The sequence below is a fragment of the Corapipo altera genome, unplaced genomic scaffold (genome assembly GCF_003945725.1).
Source record: "Corapipo altera isolate COAL_440 unplaced genomic scaffold, ASM394572v1 255, whole genome shotgun sequence".
Classification (NCBI taxonomy): domain Eukaryota; kingdom Metazoa; phylum Chordata; class Aves; order Passeriformes; family Pipridae; genus Corapipo; species Corapipo altera.
The window spans coordinates 346,712-369,798 of NW_020884929.1; the positions used below are offsets into that span (position 1 = coordinate 346,712).

Sequence of the window (23,087 nt, forward strand, 5' to 3'; positions counted from 1 at the left end):
CACCTTCCCAGTTCCACCGGGAAGGGCGTTCCCGTGTTTTCTGTGGCGAGGGGATTTCTTCTTCCTCCCTCTCTGTTAAGGAACTGTGGGAGGAGCAGCCAGACCAGCACTCCCTGACTCACCTGCTCCTGCCCCAGGGTGACCATGGAAGAGCCTGCCTCTGTGTGCATCCAGTTTGCTGCCTGGTTCGAGCAGGGATTTGGGAGGAGGGACTGACCTTCCTGTTGAGAGGTTTTTCTTGATGTCCAGCCTGAATTTTCCCTCCAGCAGCCTTGTAAACGTGCTTTTTCATTTTCGTCATCATGATTGTGCGGAACAGACCTTTACCCTTCTCTTTAAAGACTGTTATCTTGTTTTCCTCGTTTGCCCTTTACAGACAGAACACCACCGATTATTAGTCTTTTCTCAAAGAAAAATACCTTCCTTGGGGAGATACGTTTCTGTGCCAGGGCAGGGATTATCTGCAGCAGGAGCTCCTTGACCAGTGACCCTCTGGAAGACCACTGTGACCTTCAGGTCCTTTCTTGCAGAATTCTTCTCTAACTCATCATTCCCCATGTGCATAGTTCATTTTTCCTGCAATAGTGGAGAAACTTGTATTTGTCCTTACTAAATTAATTTTCTAGGTTTTTTTCTGCAGGGTTACAGGAACCTTTCAAATGATGGTCCTGTGGTGGACTTGTAGAACATGTTGTCTGTGACTATAAGAAGAGGGTTCTGTTCCCTCCTTGGAGTCATTTCTGAGAATATTGGTTAATAACTGACTCCTGTGCAAAGCCACTCAGAATACATCCCCCAGCCTTGGCATTGAACTGCTGTTAACTGTTCTCTGGGTGCCATTTTTTAATTCTGTGCCCCAAGATTGTCGATGGAAACGTCAGAATATTATGCAAAGCAGTATTAAAAGACTTGCTAGAACATATATATGACATATATCATACGTGACATCCACAATATAAATGATGTTTATTGCCTGAACAATCTTCTACATTTGTAGACACAGAGGGGGGTTGTAAAGACATCAGTTCTACAATCTCTGTGTTATCTAGTGACTGAAAAATGAGATTTTATTTCATTAGGAAATTACTGGAATGTTTGCACAGCAGGTTTTCTGGAAGGAGTAGTATTGGCTTCTCTGAAATGAGGTTGTTGGTTATCACTGCATTAATTCTGACCCCATGTGCGAATGCACAGGCCTATCATTCAGTGTGACACCACACCAGATAATAAAATAAATTACAAATAAATTACATGTTCGAAGTCTGGTTTAGGGTTTACATTCTATCTAAAAGTGCCACTCTGAGGCAGAAGAATGTTTTCAGAAGTATAGGTGATTATGTCCTCTTATGTTACTCAGTTATCTACAGAATATTGAAGATTTTTATAAGCTCTTTTGAGCAATCCTAAAATCTCTTAGAAAAAAGTTATTAATCAGGTGGGCAACTCACTTCCACGCTTTTGTTTCATCAGGATTTTATAGGTAATGAATTGAGATTGTTTGCATTAAAATATTTTAATGGGAAGAAAGGACTTGCATTTCTAATGAATTTGCCTGAATCGAAGTAGGTTGATTAACTTAAAAAGAATTTTTTCAATTACTGTTCTATCCGAAGCAAATTCTTTTAATAACTTTATAACATTTTAATGTATGTTTTTAATTAAATGAGAGATGAACCTGTTGTATGGTCAGAAACGCAGTGGTTCCTTTGCAAGGCTGAGTTCCTTTGTGGTGGGTGATTTGCCATGTTTTATGTATTGCAGAATTTGATGTAGTATGTTAAGGCTTTGCCGTCTCTGCCGAGCTTGTCAGGAGGTATGGACTTCACGGTCTCCAGGGGATGACGTCTTTGCTCAAGTAAATGTAATAAGTGGAGGAAACTCTTGCTTTCCTGTCAGTTTTCATAAAACCTTCTAGGCAGCTTTGCAGTCCCTGAGCACTATCAGCAAGGAATAGCTGTATTAATAATTACTGCGACCATCGCTTCCGTAAAATACATGTCAGGAGAAAATGAGTGAGAAAGCACGTAGAGTTCCGTGGGTTTCAATGGCATTAAACATTACCATCTAAAGTAACAAATACAAAGTTGTTCTGTTACACACTTAGAGCATTTCAGTTGAAAAAAACCCCACAAATGCGTTTTGAGCCGTGTATTTCTTCGTGGTTTGTTATTGTTGGTGTATTCCCCTTTCCTTAACGGAATATTTTCTCCTGTGTTCTTCCTAGAATGGCTTTACTCCTTTGTACATGGCAGCTCAAGAGAACCACATTGAGGTGGTTAAGTATCTCCTGGAGAATGGAGCCAACCAAAGCACAGCTACTGAGGTGAGGGGAGCTTTTTTGTGTCATATTTTTCTTTGACTTTATATTCAGATTGATTAAAGTCAGGACTGTGTGGGCTGTGTCTAAAAGGGTGTCTGTGTTGTGTAAAATGGTATAAAACCAATTGATATCGACAGGTAGTTGTTAAAAAGCTTCCTTTTAGAATCATAGAATTGTTTAGGTTTGAAAAGACCTCTAAGACCATGAAGTCCAACCATAAACCCAGCACTGGGTCTTGGGATTTTAGATAAGTTCAGAAGTGATGAGTGGAGGATGTTCTGGGTTCACAGAACCATTTGGGAGGTCACTTATTCCAACCTCCTGCTGCTGTTCCCCCAAGTTCCTCTTGTTCTGAAGCTTATCTGGGACTTTGTGTAACCTGTGAGTATTCATTATTGTCTGTGAGCGGTGTAAGCTGGAAATCAAATGGCTGACAAGGATCACATCCATGAGCTCAGCAGGCCACTTGCTGTTTTCTCCACGGAGACTTTATTTCTACTGCTGGACCATGTGGGTGTCACGGCAGAAAAGAGGATATTAATTGGGGTTCTGGTTTGTAAACCTGCAGTGACCTCAGTGCAAGCAGAGCAACCACTAAAGTTGGAGAGATGAGACTCCATTTCGGGAGGAACTGAAGCACAGTAATTAAAGAGGGATTTAAGGGCAGTGGGGAAAACATGGGGACTGTGCTCATTCTGTTCCCTCCTCTTCCTGTCTTTTTGCCAAGTGTTCTTTTATTCCAAGCCAAGGGGGTGAGTGAACAGGCTCTGTGCTGCAAAGTGTGTCACCTTCCTGTTTGTGCCATGTGAAGTAGCAATGGGGAAGTTCCTTTCCACTCACAGGTTTTCCTCATGTTTCTTTCTTTTCCCCAGTCTGTCCAGAAACGTTCTGGATTGCCCCTATGGGTGGATGAGTTTGAAATGCTGGTGCATTTATGCTCCCTCTCCTTCCCTTGGAAGAGAACTGTCAGCATTACCAGCTGTTTCACTGTCCCCTCTCTCAGTGGACACTGTACCATTTGGTGACAGCTCCTGAAATAATCCTCTCTGAGGTGATCACGTTACATGCCAGCTTTTTGAAGGACGAAATCCCATGGGATTGCCAGGCAACGTGGCAGAAACACACTCCTTGTGAGGGAACCAGGGGAAACTGGGACTCTCCAGGAGCCCACAGTCACCTGCTGGCAGCCTTTCTCCTAGTGGCTTTGTTGGCTGGGATAATTGGGTGCACTTGGAAATTCAGTCAGTTTACAGGCATTGTGAGGTCGAAGTGGTTATAATTCATGTGAAGAAGTCACTATATAGTCTGACTTCATAAAAAAAGGCAGAGGGGAGGAAAGAAATAAAATATCCCCACTCTGAACCTGATTCCAGGTCTATCTGCTGCCGTGAGAAAGGTCAGTTCTCGCTTTGTAGCTTGGAAGGTAAAGGCTGTTGACATCCTTCTTGCAGACCTAGGTCAGTTTTAGATTCAGGTCTTGCTGAGGTGATGGTTTCCATGATTCTGTGAGTGTTCCTGAGCCACCATCTGTTTCCACACGTTCCCAGAGTTCATCTGGTCAACAGGATGAAGAAATGGCACATTGAGTAAGGTGTGGATGCCACTGGAATACATGGAGAAGGAGTTGGTGTTTGGCATCACAGATTGGCGCTCCTCATGGGAGGTCAAGAAATGAAAAGCCTTCTCCGAGCTCCGGTCGGCCATGCTTTCCAGAAGCAATAGGAGAGGGAATGCAGAAAGAGTGGTGTCCTTTTAGAGAAGGATGGACGATGAAATGATGCAAATCAAATGGATGATCTTGTCTTTGAAGCTTTGACACTTGCACTGCCTTTGAATGCGTTTCGTTTCCTCCCAGGCTTACATACATAGGGATACAAAAGGAGGGTAAGGATGAGCTCAGTTTCACAGGGCCTCTAATCCAGGATTTGTTCTCATGTTCCCAGAGGCGAAAGGCAAATGCATTAAGCCATTTCAACACCTTATGTAGCCCCAATCTTAGAATTATCTTTACAGTTCAGCTGTTTCATCAGCTGTTCACCTCTTTTTAATTCCCTGCACAGAATTTAATCTCTGTTACAGGCAGAAACCACGGCGGTATCACTGTTACAACACACCTACCCGCCATTCAACGCAGAAGTTATTAGATTACTGAGGGGAAAAATGGCTTTGGCAATTCTTCAGATGTTTCTTTCAGCATATGTCAGCTCTTGTTCCTTCCTAACTTGGCCTTTATTATCTTACCCTCTTTCCATATATTCCTGTTCCAAAGCATTTCTGTCCCAGCTCTCATGTGGTTACAGCACACCTGTGCTTGGGGAGGGTGCGTGACCAGAGCGGGGTTCGGTTTCAAATCAGAATGAAATATTTGGGAGCAGGCAGTACTTCAACCACAAGGAACAGGCTGCGATCATGGGATGGGTTTTAAAAGCACTGGCCATCCCAGGCGTGTGTGGAGGAGCAAGACAATTTGAAACTATTTTTAAAACAGGGCTGAAACTAGGAATGTCAAGCAGGGATATTTTTCTTTGTTTTTCTAAAAGATACAAATAATCTGGTTTTTTTTCCTCCTTCAAATTAGAATAAATTCCTAAACATGGTTGGACTTTCTTGACTTAAGGTCCACGTGTAACTTGGAACGGGAACAGCAGCTAATGAGTCCAAAGATACACTTTCTTTTCACAAACAGGCTCCCTGTATATTTTTCACGTCTAGTTCGTTCAGTGCTCACTAAATTTACCAAAAAATTGCTGAAAATATACTTTGTGGCCTGTTTTAAGATGGGAAGCAATTAAGAGAGATGCTGTAGAATGACGCTTTGCTTGCACTTGAGTTAAAAAAAAAAGACCAAAGTGGGAAAAGATGCTCGAAAGCGTTTGAAAGCCTTTTGAAGACATTTGAAAAGGGTTAAAATGTTGTTCTGCTGATGGAGACGGAGGTGCAGAGGTGGGAAACAGCTGGCAACGAGCTCTCAGATACCTGTGTGCGTGCGAGCGAGTCACGCATCCTCTGTCTTACCGAACGCACCTTGGCTTCCTCTCCCCCCAGGACGGCTTCACTCCTCTGGCTGTGGCGCTGCAGCAGGGGCACAACCAGGCGGTGGCCATCCTGCTGGAGAACGACACCAAGGGCAAGGTGAGGCTGCCGGCCCTGCACATCGCCGCCAGGAAGGACGACACCAAGTCGGCGGCGCTGCTGCTGCAGAACGACCACAACGCCGACGTGCAGTCCAAGGTAACGCGGCGCGGCCGGGCAGGTAACGGGGTGGGCGGCCCCCGGGATCCCTTCATCTCAGCTGTTAAAGGTAACTTCGGTATGGAGAGATGTGTTCCTCCACCGCTACCACCAGCAGGATATTTAATTTTGCACTAATTCCAACCTGCTCATTTGTTTGTTTTTTTTTTTCTTTTTTTACTTTTCATTTCTTTGGTAACTAGCTTTTTCTGCATTATTCGTAAATCAGAAGGCACTGGAATGGAGGCAAGATCGCTGCTTCCCTGTTAAATAGGGTACTGGTTTATTGCCCATGGGAATATGGGTTGTGTTTTAAGTTAATGCATGCTCGAATGGCTTTTCCCATAATTAACAGCATAACTCATTTCGAAAAAAAGCAACATAGTTCTTCGTTTTGCGGCCAGTCTTTAATATTGTTCCTCTTTTTCCCAAACCACGCTGCATCAGATGATGGTGAATAGGACGACTGAGGTACCGAGATCAACAATTTTTAATTACTCTTTCTGTTACTTATGATTATTTTCTCTGCTCTGTGGCCATATTTCTTTACTGTTTAGCACTGAAAGTGAAGATATGGCTCTTTCTTTAATACATAGAAATTTGGGACTCGGCAAACCTATTTTTATTCATCCTTTGTCTCAGAATTTCTTTTTATTTGTGTCACTAGTGAAGGACACTGTTGAGAACTCACATCAGTTCAAAGAAGTCTGAAGCGAGTAATGGAGCTAAAGAGGATAAAGATGCTTTTTTAGCTCAATTTCATTAATTATGAAAATGCACTAGCTTGGCATAACTAAATCAAGGTGTCTGGCTCAGCCAGAATAATGGTAAAATGAATTTTCCATCTTTTCCAATGATAAATGTAATCAAATTCCCCAAGGTAAAAGCAGGGCATCTGCTTATTTTTACCCTTGTTCTTATTGTGATCTTTTCCGTAAAGTTTTGCAAAGCTCTAAGGGATAGCACACAATCAGAATTTACCTGCAGTAAATAATACATTTCTCACATGGCTTCTGGAAATACCGACTCTCCAAACGCTTCCACTAAAAATCGTGGCTCCGATTGGCTCAAACCGGGATTTCTCCCCGAAAGATTATTATCGCATTTAGGAGAAAAGAACGATTTCCAGGAATGCAGTTGGTATTTGAATGCCTGCTTTTTGAATAATGGAGTTTTTCCTGTCAGAGGAGGGAATGAATTATGAATGGGTGCACCCATGGGAAGGCGCTTCCCACTTGGTGTGTGCACACACACATGAGCAGGTTGCCGGGAGGCAGCCGGTGATGCGAATCGAAGGGTGGCAGCTTCTCTTGGCATCTGACCCACCCACGGGAATGTTCCTCGCTGTGGTGAACATGGAAGTGTTGCTGCAGTGCCTGCTGAAGGAGGGCAACACGTGCCTACGTTCCTTTGTTCCATGAGTAGTTTAAAATGGTGGTTTGTCCACTGAAAGGAATAAAACATGCCGTAGTCAAGAAGCCAAAAGTATTTCTCTCTTTCTGTAACTATCAGTGAGATCCAGTCAAATCAGTGTAAAGCTCTTCAGGGAAACCTCAAAAGCAAGGCCCTTTCTACTTGAATTACTTATGAGGCTGAAAGCTTGCTCTGTGTCCTACTTTCTGAAAATTTAATCTTTTTATCTGTTGTTGTCAAGCGATTCTGTATCTCGTAACTGGAGCAGGTTTCACCTTCTAGTGTTCCAAACTCAATAACTAAATCATTTTTGTTTCACGTTTATAGATGGCAAAGGTTCTTCGGATCCTTTGTGATCTAAATCATATATAAACTTAAATAATTATGATTCTTTCACTGTGCTACTAAGTTTCTCATGTAAACCAATTTCTTGGATTACATTTTGAATAATTACTGCTTTCAAAAAAAAAAAAGAAAAAAAAAAAGGGGAAAAAACCGGAGGGAAATGTGTACTGTCCATATTTCTAGAGCACTAAAATAAGAGACCAGCAACTTTTTGGACATTTATCCAAACCCAGTAAACAGATGCAACCCGCAAGATCATGTTGCTTCCAAATGGTAATAAGGAAACTTTCTTTATTTTCTTCAAGAATGGCTTATACATTAATATTTTCTAAGATGAAAACTACTTTTTGGCCACGGATGGAAAAGACTAAGTTGGAGAAGGAAAGACCGAAGTACTTTTGATAACCTTTAGTACCAAAACTGCCCTGAAAAGATTGCGCTATAATATAAGTGAAGTGGGTAAAATGGACACCATACATTTGTTTGCCAGCAGGTTTAAAATCAAGTTGTAGTTGAGTTTGATGATCTTGTATAAACTGAGTTGTGTAACAAGGGCTGTTTCCCTCTGCAGAGTGGATTTACACCTTTGCACATCGCCGCACACTATGGGAACGTCAACGTGGCCACGCTGCTGCTGAACCGAGGAGCTGCAGTCGACTTCACAGCAAGGGTACGGACTCTTTCCTTGACCTCCTCACTTGGAATGGCCTAAAAGTGGGCTGATCTTTTGTGTAACTCTTAGTCGAGGACTGAGTTAAGAGAGGAGCAAAGTACGGCTGAAATTCTGTTGTGGTCAGAGTTGTCTTTTTTTTTTTTGCAGTAATTTTTAAAGGTTGTCTCCGTGCAATGCATCAGAGGCCTTGGGAGTTCTGTAGTGACCAGAATTCCCAGCTGGAGGAAATAGGCTCCTTTGACCAGCTCCAGAAAGCTGATACTCTCCTAATATGTCAACTGACTTCAGCTTTTCTGTCTGTTAGACCTACTCTGGAAACAGGTGTAGGATTGATTGGCTGTTCCCAGTATCCAGTATTCACTATACCACTTTAATTTGATGTTTTCACATATAAATATATTTTGAAAATGGTAAGCAGGGTATATTGCCCTTATATAAACTCTTTTGTGGTAAACAACTGCAGAACTATGTACCACAGTCCTTTTGCTGTTGCATATTACGTAGTTGGAAGTACGGCATCTGGTGCCCTGGAAACCTCTGGTAACCTCAACCTGGCTCCTGGATCTGCTGTTTAATTTTGCCAGACATACTTTGAATTACTTTAGGGTTCTGCCTTCTGCACTGTCTTCCTCCCATATCCAACCCAGAGTAGCTGCTGATGGAACCTCTTGCCTCACCCCAGGTGTTCTCAAGGGCTCTCAGCCTGCACAGGGCCCTGCCCCTGACACGTTTGTGTACTCTGTGTGCGTTGCAGTGATTCAGAGGCATCAGTGTTTTGTGACTACTGACTCCTTGGGGCTCTGGTGTGTGTTCCTGTGTGTCTGACCCCAGGACTGCCATGTTTGCTGCTTGGGCAGATGCGCTGCTTCGTTTATTCGAGGGCCCCAAAACAACGAAGAGAAGAGTCTTGCTTAGAAAAGGAATTACTAACTCTAGCTTGTATGGTGTGTGCCCAGCTCTGATGCTCAACTACGTTTTCGTTTCTTCTCTACGATGTGATGGTCTCATTTGTTGTGATCCGATCCCAAACTCCACCCCCATTAACACACCTCCAAAATCCATCCGGCTCATGGTTTGTTCTTTTCATGGTGTAGAATGGAATCACCCCCCTGCATGTGGCTTCCAAAAGGGGAAACACAAACATGGTGAAGCTCTTGTTGGATCGCGGAGGGCAGATCGATGCCAAAACCAGGGTGAGTCTTTCTGTTCCCTGAGTATGATATTTTCCCTCCTTGGGAGTGGACTGGGATTTTTTTACTTGCTCGCTTTTGTTTTTTTTTTTCTATGTTTGTTTTATGTAGACTGTTTTCTATGCTATCAGACTAAAGAACAGCAGGTGTTGGTGATAGTAGGAGGCAGAAGTACTATTTCCTTTAGTCTTCTGAATAATCTGCCTGTATCATACAAGAAAAAACTGATGAAACTGGTCTTTTTTAGGTAATAAGCCTGTTAGTTGGTCCAATTTCATGTGACACGTGTGATGCATAGCTGTGGGGAAGCAGAGGGTTTGGACTCAGCTAAACCTGACTCCTAAATGTCCGTGCCAGTCCCTGTGGAAACTTCTTCAGTGGGTTCAGTCCCTTTTTATTTGAGAGGCAATACTGGGAACAGGTAACTTTCCCTGTGCCAGCAGCCACTCGCCCTTCCCCAGACAAACCATGGAGAATTAGGTGACTCTCACTGGCTTCCTCCTCCCAGCTGTGCTATTTGCAATGCCACATCATCACTCTGCTCTTTATTTATGGCTGATTTCACAGTCTTTCAGGACAAAAGAAAAACCCATCATTTTTATGGGCAGGGTTAATTGTTTGAAATGGGATTTTGGAGTCGCCTGGGAAAACGTGGTCTTTTATTCAGGCTGAACTGCACAGGGTTTGCTCTTGAGAGCTGCTGGTTTTTAAATACTTAGGCTGTAAAATTGTATTTCGAAGTAATAGAGGGTGTTTAGAATACAGAATTTAGAGCTGGACATAGGTTTTTGTTTAATAAAGTAGAAAAGTAGAGGATATAACAGTCCGGTACCCTTGGGGTTCATTCAACCTCTGCAGTTACTTATTAATTACATCAACCGTGTGTTGCTTCAGAAGCTAAGAAGACAATCCCTGTTGTTGTCTAACTCTATATGTGATTATGATTTCAATTTCTGATTATTTGTGAAATGATATCTTTCTTGTTATTTTTTTTTCTTTTATTTTTTAAAAACTACTGCTGATGGAAAAAGTTACCTCTCATGCGGGTGTGCAGTAAATCATCCCTGGTCAAATCTTCCACAATAAGTGCCTAAAATCTCATGGTAAAGAGGCCTAAAATGGTAATAATACAGTGCAGGCAGATATTGCACATGCTCCCAAGCACGTCATACAGAAACAGTCCATCTGACCTGTGGAAGGGCAGCATTGAATTCACCTCTTTCCTGTTCACTATTTAGAGACTTGTTTTAGACAAGTTGACAGAGGTGATTGTAAGGGATGTTTTGGATTTTAAGAGGTCAGGGTGTGTTCCCTTCCCTGCTCATCCCCAAAGGTTGATGCACAGTTGTGAATGAATCCGAAAGAACAGGATTTGTCCGACGTGGGCGGAAGGGCCTAATTTTAGAGTCTTCTCATTGTCTTGGCTCCCTGCCCTTTGTCAGCTGCTCAGAATGTCAGCACAAAGATACCCGTGAAAACCCATAAAGGTATCCTAGAGCACCCTTATCCCAGTTCCCACAGGCTCCACTGCTTCATCCTGCTCTCATCTCCTGCCTCCTCCCTGCTCAGAGGCACACGGTCTTCTGGGGAAGATTCCAGAGCTTTGGTTTTGCTGTCCATGTCTTTGTGCCAGCTGTTTATATTGTCTCGGTGTCTCTCTCTTCTCCCTGTGCCATGTCCACATGCCCTGTGTGCTTGGCTTTGGCCATGAATCCGTGGGGTGTTGAGGCAGGTGATGTGCTGCACGTGCTTTGTACACGGGAGGACAGACCACAGGTACTAACACGCTTGCCTTCCCTACTGCCTTTCCACTTCTTCCCAGGAACACTTGCCTTCTTCCAGTAGGTCAGAATCCCTGGAAAACAGTGGGACTAAATAGCCTAGGGTGTATCATTGCCAAGTTCTCAGGCTCTGTACCACATCAAAATGTGCTCTTTTTGGTTAAAAAAAGTCCTCGCTGCTTTCATTCTGTTTATTTTTAACTTGCTTTGTTACATCCGGTGCTGCATAAATTAAGATGCAAAAACTTACTTTAATGGATTTTAGGTGAGCCTCAGCGCTTCAATTTTGTAAGGTTAATCTGTGAAAGCTTTTTTATGTATGAAAATGTTCCACTGGAATGATTCATTAGGATCCCATGTGCTGTCTAAAAATATGAATTAAAATGTATGTTCTTCAAAGGGAATAAATGATGCACGTGTCCTGCTGTTCCATAGTTAATGTGGCACGTAAAGCCCTGCTTTCTGCAGGAATTAGTATTTTTAGTTTCTATACATTTCATAGTGCATTTGCTGAAGTTTTATGGCATTTCTCATTAGAACGTAAAGATGTAGAATCACTAGGAAATCTCCTTGCCACAATTACATATTTTAAAATAATATTTTACTTAATTTTTTTGGCAAGTTTTACAGCTTTTTTTTCTCAACTGAGTACTAATTATGTTTTTTAAATGTGGAATTTAATTTCTCTTCTAAATTATATCCAAAGTGGAAATGTAATCTCCATTCCCCAATATATTAAGAGGATACTTTTATCTGATAGAGATAGTAATTTAATATTATATAATAATAATACATATTCTTATAACAATAGATAATTATTAAATGACAATAAAATAACATTATAGCACATACTATATAAAATCTTGCATACATTTGTGCTACTTCCATTTACATGCAAGCCTTATCTGGGGTTTTGTTCACTAAGTAATTAATGGGCAAAATTTCTTAGACTAAAATATTTCAAATTTCAAATCTTCCTCAAACCTATATTCTCTATGTGTCTACCTGAGTAAAAACTTCAGTGACATAATTTAATTTAAAATTTTAATATTTGACCAAACTTGTGACCTGTTCAAGTTGGGATGGTGGATCAGTGGAGTTGGGGGTCGGAAGGACTTGGTGTGCAGAAACTTGCTCTCTGAAAGTTGGTGGAAATTTCAATTTATGATTAATTTGATGTCATGTGGTCGAAAGTAACGTGGCAATTACCCATTTGCACTTGGAGGGAAGGAAAACATTTACAGCCTTCCTGAAAAAGGATTGTTCTAGGGAGAATTATTGTAAGCATTTAAAAGCTGAGCAATTCCAGCATGGCCAAAATAAGTGTATTTCTGTTAAATGAAGAATCCTCATATAATAGCATAGTAAAAATAAGGACATGTGGGATATTGCAGTGTTCCTGACTCTTAAAAGATTTTAGGAATATTCTTTCTGAATGCAGGTTTTGCACTATCTCTATTTTTATCATCTCTCTCTATAAATTGTATAGGGAAAAGAAAGAACAAGAAGAGCTTTTTTAGTTTGGGTGTTGTTTTTTTTGTGGTTTTTTTTTTTTTTTTACTTTTAAAATACAGTGTTATTCACAGGCCTTTGTCACTTACTGGAATTTCCATTTTTGTGGGAGTATGCAAACACCCTTGGAAGAGGGAGGGAACACGCTCACCTGTCTGAGCCGCTGAAGCTGTCACACATTTTGTGTTCTTTCTGTTCAATCTTGCCAACATGGAAATTAGAATTTTCTTGCTCTGGGGACTTTTAGACTCTCCTCTTGCAGGCTTTCACCCAGAATATTTACAGTTGGGGAAAAAACCCTGGAATTAAACAATCTTGGAAGGGGAAGCTTATTGTGTGGGGAAGTAACGGTGTTGTGTACCCGGAGTGTGGCAACTGGAGCTGGAGTGGGAGTAGTTTTGGTGGTGATGGTGGGAGAAGGTCTGGTGCACCATTTGGGTTGGAGAAGGGCCACGGGAAAGAAAGGAGGCTCAGCTGGAGCTGAAAGAAGTGGCAAGTCAGTCATGGAGATGTGCAATACCAGTGGGAAAAGAGAGGGAAGGAAACTGTGGGCGGCAGAGCTCAGATGTGTTTGGTTTGGATTGGTTTTTTTTTTTGTGTGGACCGTGCTTCAGACACCCCTTAATGCTCATCCTGGGAACCAATTGAGATTTATTTGTAGTAATATCACCTTTTGTAGATCTGCAACCTGAAAAAATAGGCACAGCTCTGTTATTTCCACATGGGAGTGGTAACAGTTGGAGCAGGATCCTGGCCCTGCCTTGGCACCGTGCTCTGTTTACAGCAATTTTTTTTTTTTCCTGCAGTAAAACTGCTGTGACATTTTCTCCTCGTTTTCACACACACACAGAGCACTAATAATTCAGTTTTTGCCGTTCCTAAAGCAATGCCAGATTATAAATATCTCATCACAATGCAGATATTTGCTATAAAAAATTCAGTGTCTTCATATAATGTTTACAAGTGTGTAGGAAGGGATGTTGTCCGGGTTGTCTAAGCAAGTTATGTAGATAATGACTTTTATTTAGAATTCTTTATGTTAGTGCCTTATTGCTCAAACAAGTGCATGGTATGTTTTTGCTGTATTTTTAAAATTTGTACTTTGAATGGCAGACCTGGAGGAATACTTTACAGCATGTTTAATTATGCCAAGAGCTTAGAGCAGGAGGGAGACTCGCCTCGTTCATTTTTAAAGAGATGAGGTTTAGTCATAATGAAAAATGAACAAATTAAAAACCCTTTATTTGTCGAGAAAATTTAGACAATTTTGCATGTTTGACACATGGAATACTAAAATTTTACTTCACCCTTATAAAAATAGGAACATGCAACTGCAGTTCAGAAGAATTCTTTGATAATTTGACCTTTGACATTAATGTCTATTAGCAGTCTGTGGTCGAATGAGCACTGAATGGGAGCAACTGTCCTGGGAAGATGCTGCCCACATCATTTCCCATTAAAAAGTCCTCAGAGGCACAGCTTCTTTTTGTCACAGTCTCTCTGGTAAGGTGAAGGAAAGCATTTGGGGAATAACCCAATAATTTATCTTCCCGGGCCCTGCAGTTAGGCGTCACGCTCAGAATTCAACCTTAATTTTGCAGGTTTAAAAGATGGCCAGTGATTGATTTTTCGAGGGGGGAAAAACCCCAAAAGTTTACTTTGTATTTTGAGAGTCATTTGAGAGGAAATTAGGATTGATGGACTTCCATGGCTTCCATACATAGGGGATTGTAGTGCCATTTCTGTTGGCGACATTGCAGAGTGGGAGAGAGGAAAGTACCTGGGACCAGCAGAAGATCAGGTGCAGAGTCTGACTGGGGAGATGAAAAAGATAGATATTGGACTTCTCGAAACACACAGCTGCTGAATTTCTTGTCTCTGGGCATGACAGCCTTTGTGTTCATGAGATATCCATTGTCTGTGCTTCGGAGTCTCCGTCCCTTTGACTCGGCGTTGCGTGTCCTGTCAAATGATGTGCTGGATGTTATGGCCACTGGGTGCTCTTGAATTAGCAAAGGAACGATTTAAAAAGTGCTTATGCAGAATCCTGCCATCCCCTTCAGAGCACTGAGGCTCGTTTCAAACAGATAATGGCACAGGCAGGATTACTTTGGTTCACTGGTGTGTCTCGTGATGTTGGCTCATGTCAGCTTGTCCTTGGTGTATCCTGCACTAATTCTTCTGCTGCAACAGCTCTCTCCTTGCAATTTCCCTCACCCTTGAAGAAAACACAGAAGCAAAAGTAGAATTTCAAGTCTTAAATATACAATAATCTTAAAATACACGTGCTGTTTTCCCCAGGGCAGGGAAGAGGGTTCTGTGGGAAGTCTGCAAAGAAGCTGTGCCAGGATAGAATAGGATAGGTAGCAAATTTTTATCTCTGCTTTTAAAGGGAATTGTAGATAAGAACAGAGGAGAAATCATGTTTTTTAATGATTTAGCTCTTTTTGGTTTATTCAGACTTTCTTGCAGAGTTGATGTGTTTCTTAGCTTGTATTTTTCTTCTTTTTCTCCCTCTGGGGATTTGTCCTGCTTTTTTCAAGGATTCACACAATTCTGCTTTTCTTTTGCTTTTTATTAAATAGAATAACATCAAAGCCACCATGCAGATAAGGAAAGTGAACTACCCACACTGATTAAAAATGCAGAGCACAAGAGGGCAGAAACTGGAAAGAAATACCAAGTAAATACCCTCTCTAGAAGTGCTTTTGGGATATATTCTCACCTTAGTAATGCCAATGGGAATTACCTGTACGATCCCTCTGGCACTGAGATCATAACATACCTCAGTTGTGTATATAAAGGCTTGGTTTAGGGGACTCTGAAGTTTCAGTGAATAAAATACCAAGTAAACCAGTTACACCCAATTCTTTACCCCAACCCCACCTGCCAAGTGCTGAAAGCTGTGAATTCTGGTTTTGGGTTTGATGTTGCATCTCTTGGAATTCATTGTGAAGCTTCCATGGGATTTAGGGATGCCTGTGAGACAGTGAGCACCGATACACACATCGCTCCTGTCACATATCTCTGAAAAGCCTCTGAAAAAAGGAGATAAGTAAGGGAGAAAAATTTTTCTTACCTCATATTTACTCTGTTTTTCTGCATAAAGTCCAAACTGCAGCAGAAGTACCCAGAATTCATTCTTCTATTTAAGTATTTCATCAACACATCTTTGGCTACTGCTGCTGTGATCATTAACCTGAGCAAGTCTTTTGGTACAGGATGGTTTTCTGCAATGGAAAAAAGTATTGTGGAGTTGGTGGTCTCACAGTGATTTTAGGCAAGAATTGTCAGCTCTTTGTTCACCCCTCAATCTCAGAAATGAAAGTTTTAGTTTTGTTTGTGTCTCTCTTTTTTTTTTTCTCCGTTTTAAAATCTTCTTTCTCCTGCTACCTGTTAAAAAAACAGAAGAAAATTCTAGAGCAGATTTTCTAGCGTGAACATTTCCTGTTTCATCCCTCCATCAAAGGCAATCCAAAGGACAAGGGGTTGATTAATGGAGCATCCTTGGCCCAGCAGGCATTATCCAGGGAGGCAATGCAGGGGAGAGGGAGGGAAGGAGGCAGGGCGAGCTCACGTTATCCTCTTTGATAAAAGATTTCAACATGCAAGGCTTTGAAAACTCTAAGGCTTCTCTCCAACAGTAACCTTAGAGCGTCCTCTAAGGAAGAACAGAGATGGAACTTCATGTTATGGAACCAGCTTTCAGTTAGGAGTTGAAAAAGGAGCTTTTCCACACGTGTGTGGGGTGACATTCCTGGAAGGGTCTTCCCCAGGGTGGCAGGATGGGCAGTTGGGGATTTGCTCATTGGTTTTCCCTTCTTTTGCTTTAAGGATGGACTCACCCCTCTGCACTGTGCTGCAAGGAGCGGACATGACCAGGTTGTGGAGCTGCTCCTGGAGCGAGGTGCCCCTCTGCTCGCACGGACCAAGGTGTGTGTGTGTCCTGTTAGACCCTGCGAACACCTCTGTGTGTCTTATTGGAATATGTGAGCACCTCTGTGTAACTTCCCGGGGGATTTTCAGTGTCACTGAAAGGACAAGGAAGGAGACAGGAGCATTTCTGCCCTCCCAAAGGAAATGTGTTAACAGATAGAATGATCCAAAATAAGGTTTTTTACATAATTAGGGACTATCCTTTCCGAGTATATGAGAAGTTTGCACTCCTTTGCCCTGCTCTCTAATACCAGACTAAACACATGATATGCAGTGCTGCTGCCAGCGCTTCACTTGTATTGCTTCCTGAGCCTTAGGACACACAGATAGGAAAGCTGGATTGGTCACTCCTAAGAGGTGATTCCTGCTACATGTTTTCCGATCCTTTATATGAGATAATGAGAACCTGTGACTTGCAGCTTCTCCCAGTTGTTTTTATTTCAGACTTGGAAAATTATTCCAGTGTGTTCTTACTCATTTCTGGAAAACACAGATTAATGCACTTCCTACAGATTCTGTCCCTTTGATCAAACTAATGAGAGGAAGGCACTTGTGTAAAGGCAAACCCCGCTGAGCAGCTCCTCACAACAACAAACCACCTTTCTAATGTGTGCTGTGATCTAAGTGAGACTTACTTAGAAGTTTACTGTTTTCCTTTGCCACAGAATGGACTCTCTCCCCTGCACATGGCAGCCCAGGGGGACCACGTGGAATGTGTCAAACACCTGCTGCAGCACAAGGCCCCCGTGGACGACGTGACGCTGGATTACCTGACCGCCCTCCACGTGGCCGCGCACTGCGGCCACTACCGTGTCACCAAACTCCTCCTGGACAAGAGAGCCAACCCCAACGCCCGTGCCCTGGTAAACATGTCCCTCATGTGCCGTGGAACAAAGCTGGGCAGGGCAGGAGAGTAACTCTTCTTACCAGCAAGGCCAAGTGAAAAGGCTGTCAACAAACTCCACAGCCTTAGATAGGTGTAGTAGCAGCAGGGGTGTCACAGCTCCTGGTGTGTCATGGAGCACATCCCATGGCACGTGGCTGTAGTGGCAGGTCTGGAAGCTCTGCAGAGTTCCTAAAATCAGAGCCAGTTCTGGCTGATGTTGATTTATGCTTTGCTCTTTTACTGATTTAATTCTTCAGTTGTCCATACTGTGTGATATGATACACAACTAATTTCTAAGCTTTCAACCGCAGCAGTAAGTTAATTGGCGCAGAGAAAAACGTGTTGTAAAGGTAATATTTCTGCATTTACCAAATTATGATATTCCCCTCTATTAGGTGCCCTTTTTCTTTCTTTTCAAAACCAGTTCTGATGCTTACAGGAACCCAGGTATGATTCCTCTCACTCACTGCTCAAACCATGACCCATAACGGAGAGAAAAACATCACATTTGGCTCCTGGAACATTTCAAGAGTCTTTAATCTATCCAAAACCAGACAAGGTTCCAATTTTCTCTAATAGGAACTGATAGCTGGATGGGAGTTAAAGTAGCAATATATTACACTCTGTGGTGGAAATAAAGAGTCTGTGAACACTTCATATGTTTCTGCATGGCCAGAAGTCTGCCATTGCCTGCCCTAGTCAGGGCCCCTACAGAACTTACCCCTCAGGCTGCCTGGATGCCTTCCCCACCTTCTTGCCCCCAGCAGGACCCAGTGTTTTCCTGTATAGACTCTCTCCCTATCCTTTACTTCTTTGGAACTGACTTTATTGACACCATTTTCTTCTGTCCTCTCATTGTTCTTAACCTTTCCATACCCACAAATCCTGTAACCCCTCTTGCTTCCCCTTGTGCTTTCCTTGTTTTGTCTTTCTCAGTTTCATGTTCACTTGGCTGATCTTTTTTGATGCTGTTTTCATCCTTTTTTTGTTTTTTTCTTGACAATCTCCTGGTTATCTCTAGCTGTATTTTCCTCAGCTACCCACACATACACTTTATATGCTATCCCCCAAATCTTTTTCCTTCCATGACTAGAAATATACCTTCTCTCCCCCTCCCTCCTTCCCTGGCAAACATTTGATATGAAAGGAGAACACCCTCAGGCTGCTGCCTCTCTGCTCTCTTCACACCAAACTGTTTTTTCCCCCCTCTCTCTTGTTTCCTTTCCCACTGGGGACTTGTTGCCTCTGGCTTGTTCATGGTGTTTAATACATTAAATGAAGCTCATAATTTCTGTTACTGATACATTTTTTTTCTGCCTTCTCCCCCATCAAACTGTTCCTGACTTAAATAGAAGCAGCAAAATTAAATCAACTCAGTCAGTAAAATTCAGTGCAAATATGGAAAGTTCTGAAAGAGTGAAACTCCCTGTGAAATATATTGAGAGATGTTGTGTGGGAGGTAAAATATCAGATGATTTTGATTCCTTCCTTAGAAATTGGAGAAGCAGTAATAATATTCAGCAGAGTCCTGCGATGGAATAAATACTACAAATAATTAATTTTCAGCTAGATTTAAAAGAAGTAATTGTTAATGTTTGCAAAATGCTTTGGGGATACAAGCACTGTGTGTGTTCTTAGCACCTTCAAATCAACTAGTAATTAACATTTCCCTTAACAGAAGCTGCCTGTAGAATAATCTGTCACGTGCCTCTTCCCATGAGCTAAGATTTCCCTGCTAGGTCCTAGTTACTGCTGGTTGATTGTTTAGCAATGCTGATGCTCTTAATTAGAAAATACAGCAATTTTTCAGCATTATCTAGAAAAATGTTAACTGTGCTTTTCGCTAAAACGTTCACGTACGGTGAGTCACGTGTTTGCTTAGCTTTAGGCACACACTTAACCTGCATGAACTGTAAGAGTTCATCACCACACCGTGGCTGAAGGGGTGGCTCTTTATTTAAGACACCTCACGCAAGGCACACACACACTCTCAGACATGAATATTCTGCCTTAGATCGATGCATAAATATAAAAATTAATACACACAGATGCTTCAGTCGCACGTAAATTGACCAAGTAAGGTGGAATGTGGAAGAAGTGCTCTGTTGTCTCAGTTTAAATGGCTTTAAAGTGAAAGAGAGTGGGTTTAGATTAGGTATGAGGAAAAAAAAAATCTTCCCTTTGAGGGTGGTGAGGCCCTGGCACAGGTTGCCCAGAGAAGCTGTGGCTACCCCATCCCTGGAAGTGTACAAGGCCAGGTTGGATGGAGCTTGGAGCAACCTGGGCTAGTGGGAGGTGTCCCTGCCCATGGCTGGAACAGGATGAACTTTAAAGTCCCTTCCAACCCAAACCATTTGGGGATTCTGTCATTCTCCTAGAGAGGTATAGAAAATACTTCATAAAGGCACTGATTCCAAAGTAATCACTATAATTTGTTAATATTTCCTTTTGGTAGGCACTCTTGGGAACCACTGTAAACCCTCCTTAATGGACACATGTGTACTCCCTGGGGAACCACATGCAGACATGTGCACACATACACTTGGAAGTCAGGATGGGCATGTCTGTTATCTGGGTTTTGGAGGTGGAAGCTCACTTTGTCTCCACTGCCCTGAGAAGAGCACAGCAGCACTGCTTTGTTCTGCCTCAGACGCTGGGAGATGTCTGTAATTCATCTGTAACCTGTCATTCTTAGAGAGCAGTTGCTTCTGGTACTCTAACCCTTGTGCTCCCGGAGCTGTGTGGGAAGTGTAGCTGCATGTTTCCGACTAACATGACTGTCTTTCGCACAGAATGGTTTTACTCCACTGCACATTGCCTGCAAGAAAAATCGCATCAAAGTCATGGAACTCCTGGTGAAATATGGGGCTTCAATCCAGGCTATAACAGAGGTAGAAAAAATGTTTTGTGTCCTGAAGAAACATTCCATCTCTCTCACCGTTTTTGTTTCTTTTTTTTTTTTTGCCTCTCTGTCTCTCCTGTCATGCCTCACTTCTGTTTTATTTAAACAAAGAAGCCCCTTCCCTACGCCCGTGCAGGGGAGTAAAACTGCTCTTGCTTTGTTTCGCAGTCGGGCCTCACACCAATACACGTGGCTGCATTTATGGGCCACTTGAACATAGTCCTCCTTCTGCTGCAGAACGGAGCCTCTCCCGATGTCACTAACATTGTGAGTATGGCTTTGACTAGAATCATCCATGTAGTACCTCCAGACAGTCTCTGACCTATCATGGAGCTCAACCAAAGGTCACATTTTAATGATATTTTAGGACTTCGTTGCATTTTAGGAGAAATTAATCTCTTGGTGCAGAGGGGAAAATGGTGACTGTATGTGGTATTATGAACCATCTGTGGTTTCATGTGTTCTCCAGCAGTGCTTGAGTAGGTAAAGTTTTCCTTAGAAACGGACAAAGCTCACCAAATACATCCAAAATGGATTATAGGCCAAATCCCACAAAGCCTGTGTTTCCGTTCTGAAGGGTGAAAATTGACTCCAAATGGCTGTAATTTCTGCCTGAGTAGCTTCGCTGGCTGCCATGAAATTGTGTCATTTCTGTCACTGAAAGGGCACAAAAATGCTTAAAACCCAACAAATGAACAAAAAGTAGAACTGTGAAAATCAAGATGTTCCTCTTGGACAGGAAAGTCCATGAAGTGGTGATTAAATCTAGAAAATGTGACCTTTGGGAGGTAACACAAAACGGAGAACCTGACTTACCATAGAAATAAGTATTTGTATACCAACAGCCTTGTTACCAAGCAGAATAACAATAAAAACAATGTTATAGTTTTCTGAGCTGTATTTCATAGGTATTTTACTGTTTGAATTCGTCAGTATAAACAAATATTCACCTCAGGACCATTAGTACTTTGAGAGCAACCTTTTACCAGCAAATAAGGTTTTATAGGTAAATATTCCCAACAACAAAAGCTGAACTCATTAGTTTTTCTCAGAAGAACCTGATATGGGACTCAGTAAAAGTGTTGAGCACATGGAGTTGTTTATGTGACTCATTAGAACAGACTTTTCTTACTTTTTTATAGAAGCAGTCTTTTATATAATAACTTTCTTGATGGTATGAAAGCCAACAAGAAATGCTTGTGGAAGCAATTAAAAGTATTGTGTTACTGGTCATTTGTATGCAAAGTTTAACACTTTACAATTAATGCTGTGCAGGTGTCTTGGCTTTCACTTCCTAAGCTGGGGATCCCTGTTGAATTACTGTTTCCAAAGACTAAATTGCTTTGCTAATTCAAGCTCGAAAGGGTCCTTGTAGAAATTTGATCTTTAGAGGGTGTGAAATGTAAACCATATTCACATTTTAAACAGCTCATTCTTCAGGTAGTAAAGTTTATGCAGATGAAATTATTAAGATTTGTAGCTAGGGCTGTGGGATTTTGTTTGCTGCCTACTTACTAATCACAGCTACGTTAATTTATATTAAATACAATGTTAATTTAAAAATGACAAATCAACTCCTGGTGAAGAGGGTTTGCTGTAATTACAAGTTCATAAGAACAGGCAAGCTCAGGCTGCTTCTTTCCCTACATCTAGACCAAGGGTAAGAAGACATGATTCCCATTCTGATGTAAAAGATCTTGACCAGAGCGTTCATTTTGGCAGTTGCAGTTTAATTGATAGTCGAGGGGCTAAAGGCCTTACAACAGGATATTCTTCAGCTTGAGTGTAAGAAAAATGAACAATTAACAGAAAGGAAGGATCAGCCCTGCTGGGTTCTCACGACATGACAGATAAATTCAGAGCTCCTGGTTGTGGAACTGTTCCAGTACCTGATGTACCAGGTACTGACGAGCTGCACAAGGACCATTTCAGTCCACTTTAGGACACTGCACTCAAAGAACAGTGCAAAATTAAGCTAGAAGTGCCATCACCAAGGAATACTCATTTTCAGTGTTCCTTTACAAACCTGTGAAAAAGAATGCCTTGAATGTACCTGACCTGAAATTCCATATCACCCCAGTCAGCTTTCCAAAATCTCATATTCTCCTTCAAATGCTGTGGGCTACAAAAGGCTTGAGACAAGATTGATTCCCTAGCCGGGAGACAGAGCCACGCTGCCGAGCACAGATTTTACACATTTCGTATGCTGACTCGGTTGTGCTCAGCCACTGCAAGGCCTTTTAATGCTGCCAGCTCCACACACAGCTAGCAGGAAGGGACCATCTGGAAAAATAGCCCCTTCCATCTTGAGGCTCATGTGCCTTGCAATCCCTTGAGAGGGAAAGGCTCGGTGTACTCTTATCTCCTGTGTGGCGCACGAGCTGATGCGCTGCTACACAGAGAGCTGAGGAACACATGTGACCAGGGCAAATCTATGTGGCAGAATTTTCCATGAGCCAGGAGGTTTGTTCTGACCCTCTGTAGTTGAGATGATGTTTGTCTGGGATCTCTGAGCTTGCAATCCAAAGCATACCCAAGGCCCAGCAACATGTGTTCAGACCCCATCCTGAGCTGCCCGTGGTGAGGCTGAAGCCAGAGTCTCAGCTGTCAGGAAGGCGGGTCTCTGCACGAGTTGTCACGGGTGGGAGTTACGCTGTCAGAGCTCTGTTTCTTCGTGGGGGATTTAGGACACTGAAATGCTTTTGCTTTTTCTGCAGCGTGGAGAGACTGCACTGCACATGGCAGCACGTGCCGGGCAGGTGGAAGTAGTGCGCTGCCTCCTGAGGAACGGGGCCCTGGTTGATGCCCGAGCCAGGGTAGGTGTTCTGCTTACAATGGTTTCTTGATTCCTCTGGCAGAAGCAGAGGAGTTCAGGCAGTCACTTGTCGCCACCCTCTT

The 23,087-nt window shown here is 42.4% G+C and overlaps 1 protein-coding gene across 22 annotated transcripts in view; it reads left to right on the top strand.

Moving 5' to 3' along the window:
• The window catches only part of ANK2 (ankyrin 2), a 176,670-nt gene that overhangs the window by 81,966 nt on the left and 71,617 nt on the right, over positions 1-23,087 (top strand). For 21 of the 22 annotated variants that reach the window (XM_027658927.1, XM_027658928.1, XM_027658949.1 and 18 more), the window contains exons 5-14: positions 2,225-2,323; positions 5,366-5,551; positions 5,999-6,022; positions 7,881-7,979; positions 9,077-9,175; positions 16,300-16,398; positions 17,067-17,264; positions 20,080-20,178; positions 20,358-20,456; positions 22,907-23,005. In XM_027658927.1, the coding sequence (XP_027514728.1) occupies positions 2,225-2,323; positions 5,366-5,551; positions 5,999-6,022; positions 7,881-7,979; positions 9,077-9,175; positions 16,300-16,398; positions 17,067-17,264; positions 20,080-20,178; positions 20,358-20,456; positions 22,907-23,005 (1,101 nt within the window). The remainder of the gene's footprint in view (positions 1-2,224; positions 2,324-5,365; positions 5,552-5,998; positions 6,023-7,880; positions 7,980-9,076; positions 9,176-16,299; positions 16,399-17,066; positions 17,265-20,079; positions 20,179-20,357; positions 20,457-22,906; positions 23,006-23,087) is intronic. The other variant, XM_027658948.1, reaches the window with a different exon arrangement.